This window comes from Bombus affinis, chromosome 15 (assembly GCF_024516045.1).
Source record: "Bombus affinis isolate iyBomAffi1 chromosome 15, iyBomAffi1.2, whole genome shotgun sequence".
In the NCBI taxonomy this organism is placed as follows: Eukaryota; Metazoa; Arthropoda; class Insecta; order Hymenoptera; family Apidae; genus Bombus; species Bombus affinis.
In genome coordinates, this window is record NC_066358.1 from 7468471 (window position 1) to 7477520 (window position 9050).

The 9050-nt window shown below is 31.2% G+C and overlaps 2 protein-coding genes across 2 annotated transcripts; both read right to left on the reverse strand.

Moving 5' to 3' along the window:
* Positions 1–20: 20 nt before the first annotated feature.
* On the reverse strand, positions 21–2698 carry LOC126924855 (cyclin-dependent kinase 1). Its single transcript, XM_050739793.1, has 4 exons — positions 2363–2698; positions 1689–1984; positions 1145–1464; positions 21–1067 (listed from the first exon to the last, which is right to left on the reverse strand). Exons 1-4 carry the CDS (start codon positions 2397–2399, stop codon positions 824–826), a joined length of 897 nt encoding a protein of 298 aa, XP_050595750.1. The 5' UTR covers positions 2400–2698; the 3' UTR covers positions 21–823.
* A 789-nt stretch (positions 2699–3487) lies between these two features.
* LOC126924850 (arginine/serine-rich coiled-coil protein 2) lies at positions 3488–8357 on the reverse strand. The gene is made up of 5 exons (XM_050739781.1): positions 8069–8357; positions 7009–7089; positions 5546–5658; positions 4663–5359; positions 3488–4227 (listed from the first exon to the last, which is right to left on the reverse strand). Exons 1-5 carry the CDS (start codon positions 8129–8131, stop codon positions 3931–3933), a joined length of 1251 nt encoding a protein of 416 aa, XP_050595738.1. The 5' UTR covers positions 8132–8357; the 3' UTR covers positions 3488–3930.
* Positions 8358–9050: the final 693 nt, after the last annotated feature.

Genomic DNA, 9050 nt, shown 5'->3' on the forward strand with positions numbered 1-9050 from the left:
TAGGAATTGCAAACATCACGTACAGTTTTATTCTTTTTATTTCTCTGTATAATAACGTAACTTAATTTACATTATGAAATAAAAGAGAACTGAAAAATCACGCTTACAATAAAATATAAATCCTGATATTTCACGTTTAGAACAACACATTTAATAAGATGTCGTCATTTATTTCAAAATAAAAGTACAAATGACACATTTTCTTAATAAGCGTGTGAATTTCTCAGTGATACATATAATATGGCAACAGTGATATATTCTCAACTGAATTGCTATAACCTAGTGTGCTATCTTCCTTAGAATACTTACAATGCTTACTCTGAATTGAGAAAAATAATTTTCTTATTCAATATATAATGCAATGATATTTAAGAACACTTGTGAACGCACGATACTTTGGATGAAGTGAATAAGTGATAAGTGAAGAAGAAAAATCTAAGGTGAATCCTAAGAATATACAATAATATCACCACACAGCTTCATCAATAACGTTACACAACTTTTATACAGCAAAAATGACTCATTCAAACATTAATCTCCTACACAATATTTTTTGCTTGAGTATACAATGATTTATTATAACATCTATTAAAAATTTGTGATATTGTTCGAATACATCATAGCAAAACAAAAGTTCGTTACATAAATTTTCCATAATGTGAAATAATGAGTGAAGTCATAAAAAAGTGTTAAATGCGTTCATACGTACGAATAAATTAACATTTCAATATACCCTGAGACATATTCTCTATGCAGTCACACAATTAAAACGTTACAGTATCTGTGTAGGATATATTCCATCCATTTGTATCAGTCTTTGATATTATAGCGATGGTATTTTCGACATATCTAAATCGTTGAAGTAAGAGTGTTTCAGAATAGCACGTGCCGATATTCTATGCACAGGATCATAGATAAGCATCATTTGTAGCAGATCAAGACCGTCTGCGTCTAATGTTTTAACTTGTGATTCCAAATTGTTTGTTATCCAATTTGGAAATGTAGCTTTATAATCTGACAATTGTGTTACGCCAGGCCATATCTCTTCGGTAGGTGTCCTCAATATCCTGCAAAATATCTGTTATTAATTTATATTCTATTAAATAGCAACCGAACATGCTACTAACATGCATACTCAACATACCGAAATATTCTAAACAACTGATCAATTTCACTATCTCCTTGAAATAATGGTTTTTTTGTTGCCATTTCAGCAAATATACAACCTATACTCCAGATATCAATGGCACATGAATATCTATTAGTACCAAGAAGGATTTCTGGAGCTCTGTACCATAAGGTGACTACTTCATGTGTATATACTCTGACTGGTATGCCAAAGGCTCTCCCAAGACCAAAATCTGCTACCTTAATCAATCCTGATTTGTCAATTAATAAATTTTGTGGCTTTAAGTCACGATGCAATATTCTGCGCTTGTGACAGAAAAGAATAGCACGTGTAATCTATAAAAACAAATTAAAAACTTATTTCCATTTCTACAAAAGTATTATATTTACTTATATTAACATTTATTAATCCATATAAGTCCATGACCTATCTATCACTTGATTATATTAACAAAGCTATTTGACTTAATATGATTAATATTAAATATGACTTGCCTTAAATCATGATATAGCCTATGTAATGGAGATTTTATTTTATATATTAAGAATATATTGAATACCTGAAATAAATAGGATTTAACCATTTTTGGCTCCATTAACTTTCCAGTACCCAAAGTATCCATATATTTCTTCAAATCCATAGTAAGATATTCGAAAATTAAATATAATCTGGTCTCTTCCATCAAAACATCCATTAATCTGACAATGTTGGGATGTGGCAATTCTTTGAGCAAAGAGATCTCACGAATCGCTGTGGATGGTATTCCTTCATCATCGCTTTCTAAACGAATCTTTTTCATTGCTACGATCTCTCCAGTTTTTTTATGCTTTCCCTTGTACACTACTCCATATGTACCTAAAAAAATTTTGTTTGCTGTAACACTACTCTTTCATTTTCATATAAAACAACAAAAATCATAACTTACATTACAAAAACAAAATATAAAAAATATACTCATAAGCAATTACTTTACAACTCGATTAGATATCTTAATAACTACAACTTTTAAGATATTTATCTTTATTAAAAGGTTATTAAACCTTGATATGAAACACGAGTCCAAAATTTGCAAACTCAATAATCAATTACAATATAAATTACATTAAGGACTAGTTGTCTACATTTTCACATAGAATTAGACGAAATATTTTTGGATAACGAATAAAAAGAATTCTTGAGCAAAAAATTAGTCAGAGAAGCCCAATTTACAAAGTACTATTCAAAACCATTTACCTTCACCGATCTTTTCAATTTTTACGAAATTCTCCATGATAGATGCTGGTTATTAAATAGGAAGCTGACAGATATATTCTTTTAAACGTTAATATCTAATATAACTTGAATATGTATCAGAAACTTTCCACGTATACCGTCACGTAACGATTAAATTCAAACATCGGTACGCCATGATATATACGTTTGAATGTGCAATGTTCGGTATGGTTCGTGACAAGTCGGCATTGCTCTGGCCAATCCTGGCATAGATACGTCACAAGTTGCAATAGTAACGCGCTCATGGAAGTAGAGCGGTTGCCAGCTGTTGCTTCTAAGCCCACGTTTTTCCCCTATCCGAGTAAAAATCGTAATTATTAAACTGCAGATCTTTAAGCAATTTCATATTTTTATTAACATAACTAAAGGAATGGAGATAATATTTCTTATATATATTTTTGCATATTATGTGCATTTTGTACATCTTTGCACCTTTCAATTTTCCCATAAATGCATAAAAATCCACAGTCTAAAATTAGAATCACGAAACATTATATTTTAAATGAATGACTTAACAATATTGAATTTTAATGAAGTTTTTCGGATCTAAATATTGAAGCGATTCGAAGAATTTCAATATTATGAAAATTTGAGATTCGAAGTTAAAATCCAATACTTAGAATTTTAGAATCCTGAATCTTTCAAATTTTTATGACTCTTGAAGGTTTTGATAGATTAAATAATTTTCGTCACACGAATTTTATATATTTCAGCCTGGAAGTCACGATATATTGAAATATACTACAACATAAAATTTAAATTTTTACGAAATATTATATTATATTTGTGCATTTTTTTCAAGTCAATCACATTGTCAAAAAGTTGTTACTCACACTATAAAAAATTTAGTAACGTGGGTCACCGACGATCCCCGTGGCAATCAACGTGTTAAAGGAAGATAAGAAGCTTGATTTTTATTCATAGTGTGTAACCTAATCGGCATCATTTAGTGCAGTCACGTATGGTTTATGATAACGATCTGCGTTAAATTGACTTCTTCGGATCTAATTTATGACTTCAGTTATTAAAAAGAAAAGATTCTTAAAGTCATTTAATGTTTATTTTAAGAAAAAAGAAAAAACATGATTTATGTCAATACACCTCTTTTATATTTGTACATATAGCATATAGGTACAATGGGAAATTATATAAATTGGTGTTGCAAGCGCATTCGTAGCATAACAGGACTGCAGTTTTCCCGCTTTTTTCATGAACAAAAAATAAAAAATAATCATCATCATCAAGTCGAAAGTACAGAGTACTTTCCTCATCCAGATTCTTAACAAATTTATTTTTCTTTCTTCAATGTTTACAATATAATTACACAACTACAACAAGATTGCTCGGATGTTTTATCTTATAAGCTTTGCAATTATTTTCTATATTTTCTATTTAGAACGACTTCAAAATAAAAAACTGTTTCAGAATCAACCTGATGAAATTGTCAAAATCAACAGGCAAAAAATTCAGTTGCACCTATGTTGGGTGTTATCAATCCTAAACTCACAGTTCAAAAACGGTTCTCCACTCTATCGGGGGAATTGATAACCACCGGTTGCATAACCAAGTCCAACACCACGCTGCGTGTGTGTTGTAGCACGTGCTACCTCATACTGTTGTTCCATATTATTAAACATTTCTTCCTGCTTCTTCAGTATATCTGGTTTAGCACCCGCTGCCGGAGTAGTCGGCAAATCATCTTTAATGCCCATCAATCGTTTAAATTTCGCCGTTACTTTCCCATCTTGGTCATGAGTGAATGTTGTTCCCACCCAAGTGTTTGCAGTAGAAGCTGCTGTAGACGTTTTACCTTCGTCTTGTTTTGACTGTAAATAATATTTCATTAAATTAAAAAAATTATATTTCAATATGATGATCACAACGGAAAAATATAAGTATAATTTTGTTTATTGGTGTACTTGGTTGTATTAGTGTACAGAAAAGTGTACTTTGTTACAACATAGTTAAAAACGAAACCATCTATTCGATCCAAAGATAATATAAGGTTTCTTTAGCAACAGATGACAAATCCGTGAAATTTTATGAGAAAACTAATAATACGCTTAATATTTTCAATATTATCTGAAATCAATTTCAAGAGGACCCAATTTAACAAGAAAACAATTTTGATAATATACGATTGGTTGACAAAATATTGTATTTTAAAGTTGCTCTCATATGAAAACCAAAAAATATGATTTATTTTCCCTTTTCCCTGTGGTCTTCATATAAGATCGATTTAAAAAATCATCAATGATTACCTTATTTGCCCATAACAGTTTCCTCTTCTGTATCTGTTCCGCGTACTTTCCTTGCGTTGCCGTGGCTAATGGATTATAATAATTCTGTTCGTTTTGAACACCGGGCGTAGCAGTATCACCTTCCGGTGCTTTAAGTTCAATTCCTAACTTCTCTAATTGAGCTAATTTATTTCTGCCTTTTTCTTCCCTATAGCTCATCGTCCTAAAAGGCGGCGGAGCCCGGTCTCTCGATCTAGATCTCGATCTCGTGCGATCTTTTTCCTTATGATAATTCCCGAATCGATCGTCCCGATACCGATCTTTTGATCTGTCGTCTCTAGAATGCCGGCGATCTCGATCTCGATCTCGATCTCTGTCCCTATCCCTGCGTCTATCTCTGTCGCTTCTATCCCGGTTTCGATCTCTTCGATCGTCGCGATAGTGATGATCTTTGTCACTCTTTTCCTTGTCGTCACTCTTCTCGTCCTTACTCGATCCCAAAGAACTCTTTTCCTTCTTTTTATCATCGTCACGAGATTTTCTATCATCGTCCCGACTTTTCTTTATGTCTCTATCCCTGTGGCTGCTTTCTCGTTGTCTTCTATCATCGTACGACGGCCGACGCCCCTTATCGCTCATATGTCTATTACGGTCAGATTTATCTCCTCGTTTGTGCTCGTCTTTCGAATTTGCTGTGTGATTCTCATGATCAGATCGCCTGTAAAACGATTACGTTCTGCAGGGTATACCACACAGATTCGTATTATTATTCTGTATGTAAGGCAAACATTATGGTGGTAATGTATGTTGCAAGTTTGTTTGTTTTTTGTCTCTTATAAAGTTCAAAGAATTTCATTAATTTAAGTTTAGAGTTGAGAATACGCATATAAACAAACCAGCTTACCTCTGGTCTGAGGGGGAAGGTAATGTTCGGGATGAGTCTGTTTTTGATTGTGCAGCTGGACTATGTGCCCTTTCACTACTAGATTCCCTGGACGAATTGTTGTTGTTGCTTTCCTAAAGAAATAAAAATTGTCCATGTTACTATACACCTTTCACATATTCTATTAAGCGAAACATAAATCTCAATTTACATTGCAAGAACTATAAGTATAAATCAAACATTCTCTTAGTACCCTCACAGTTTGGCAAAAATCAATTTTTCGCCTACTGTAATTTTGTAGTATAATTTCTCTAGTTTTCTAAACTGTAAGTTTATTCCTTTAAATTTTAAAATTTACGAAAAATAATTCACAAAATTTCAGTGTATGTAAAAATTGAGTTTTGCAACAGTTATAATTACCAGGTAAAAATTACTACATCCTAATACTTTTGGTATTTAAAAACAGAGAGCACTCTTAAAACAACTTTCACGAAAATAACATAGAAATCTTTATTCACTGTAAGCTTTTTCCAGTCAAATTTCTGGTAGATGAACAGAATAAAAGGAATATGAGGGCCCTTCATATTTATCTGCATTAGCAGGTACTTATATTACCCGAATATGTTTGTACATGTGGTTTCTTTGATGGTTGATTTTTTATTAGTGTTACCTTCTTCCAGCTTCCTCTACTCACCTCTGTCTTCTGAATAGGACTTGGGGTAGTCTTGAAAGACCCTCACACAGCATAGACCTTGCCGAGGTGCGTAGATATTGTATCATGTATTACCAACAGAGCTACGTGTTAATATTTTCTCACGAAATGGCACCATTCCCATTTACTTATTATTTAAATTTTAAATATCTCAATCTCTACCCTCATTGTTTCTGCCACACGGTAAATCAGGCTTTAAGGTCATGTCTTAAACTTCTCAGAATTTTGTACATCATGAATTGTGTTTTGGTAATATTGTTATAGCATATTAAAAGATGATGTAAAAATAATAAAGGGTAAGAGTGCATTGTATCATAGTGATATAATGTAAATCATATGATTTCACTATACTGATATTAAGTCCAAAAAAACGTCATAATAAAAAGATTATCATTATATTATATATATCGTCTTATATCCTTCATTAGTATTTTTATAAGAAATAATTAATCACAATTGTTTCAGTTCATACAAAACCACTATGAAACAATTTTTTTGCTAATTTTAATGCAAGGCTTTTTAATTTCCTTTGAATGTTTAATATAGAATACAGGTGCAATAGGAGTGCTATTGTGAAATTATATTTTATTTACATGGTTTTGACATGACCTCTAGAAACCAAGTATTGAACCATTTTTTTATATATATATCAGGCATGACCCTATACATATGTACAGCCCCCATAAAGATACCACATCTTCCTAGTAATTGTTGTAACATTTTGTACTTATTATCACAAACAAACATTTGCAAACATTCAATTCCACTGTACCTCACTCATGTCCATTTGTACTGGATCGTAGTTAGCGTCACTGGCCCTTTTATTGGTATCACCATGCATCCCATATGGTATCTTTAAAACACAATATTCAAGATAAACTTTCAAATAATTTACAAGGAACAAATATTTCATACATTACAGACATTAATTAATATTAGACTAGTAATACTCCCATAATGAATATCTATAAGAATATCAACTGAAACTTTCACATTTTTAATTCATAAATTAATAACTCAAAATTAACAATATTCAATAAATTTGCAATTAAAGAGATGGATATAGTGATCACATATAATTCATAATATAAGTAAATACATTTCTTTATAAGCTTAAGTAAATCATATAAAATATATATATATATATATATATAGTTAGTAAATACTTAAAGAAACATTTTATATAACAGCAATTTTAGCAAATAGCTTTAATGATTTTTATAAATTGTCTTGGTATAATCCACATAACAATATGCTATTTATATTAATCTTTGAAGAACAATACAAAACAATCAGTTCATCTCCAGTCGTTAAATTAATTATTGAACGTTCTACTAATTCATACATTATCAAAATATAATATATTTGAATTATATAAAATATTTAAATCAAATATGACATGATTAAACAGGGAACCACTATACATATATTTTTCCCGCGGAAATCGTTTCATTACATCATTCAACGTATCAATTAAATTTCTCATTTTATTGACTTGAATTTTTCCTGCAATTTATATTTTCTTACCATACATGTCTACGTTATATACGTATATCAGTGTAAAAATTTCTTAGAACGCAGTGACGACCTGATAAAATAAATCACTATGCATCCATTTACGTAGAAAATTTGGCTGAAATGAAAAACATTGGTGTACCATCGCAGGATTAATGATTAACAAATTATACATTGACTTAAGAACCTATCCTAGAAGCCATGTCGTGTATGTATACGAAAAGTTTCTTAAGCGTCATGGATGCCTAGGTGAAAATACGCCATCAGTGAAATAATCGTAAAATAAACTGATATTTTATCAACAAGTACACACTCACCTTTGGATCTTCCGAATTGTTACTATTGTCTCCGTCACTAGCGTAATTCGCTAACGAATCCATAATGGCGTGAAAACGAGGCACGAACTTTCCGAAATTGTTACGACTATCGCGACGCGTCGATCCTAGGCTGCCTTGCGCAGAAACGCCATTGGTCGAGAGTCGAAAGAGAATGTTTAACAAGCGTGTATTTATGCTTTCATAGCACCTCCATCGAATGAGGTTACTGAGACGGATATGGAAGAAGAGAGATACAGGAAATGCAGGACTAGCGGGAAAATTAGGCGTGAACTTAAAAATCTTCATACAATTTTTTACCAATTAGTAGCCAACTGATTCAATATTGCGTCATTACATTTAACTACTGCTGTTTATGTGTGTGTATATATATATTGCTGTATCTATGTATTATATTATATATGTCATAATGTTATATACATTTCCATTGGATCAAAAATACATTCTATTATAACAATTACGAAAGATAAACAAAAGTGACAATTTTTATTCGTGGTAAAAAATAAATTAGAAATAAAATTTTTAGAATTGGAAATAATATTACAAACCTTTTATTAACATGATCTTCAATTTCAGTGCTGCGTGTACCACCCTATATAATTAAATTAAACAGTTACGAGCTGTCCGTAAACCAGATGCTAATTAATTCTATAATAGTAATGATTCCTCTGTCACTCGATATAATCGGTACACCTTAAAACAGTTATGCAGCGTGCCAAATATATTCTGTTTTACAAACAATTCTTAAATCATTTTTAAAATATACTAGCATTATACAGTGGCTACAAAAAGTATTTCCACATACTTCTACTTTCCAATAAAATGATTTTTTACCAAGTATTATATTTCATTTTCATAACCATATGTATATAGATTGTGGATTTTTATGCATTTATGGGAAATTTGAAAAATGCACACAATGTATGTGATATGTAAAAATATACAAAATACAGTATTTATTACA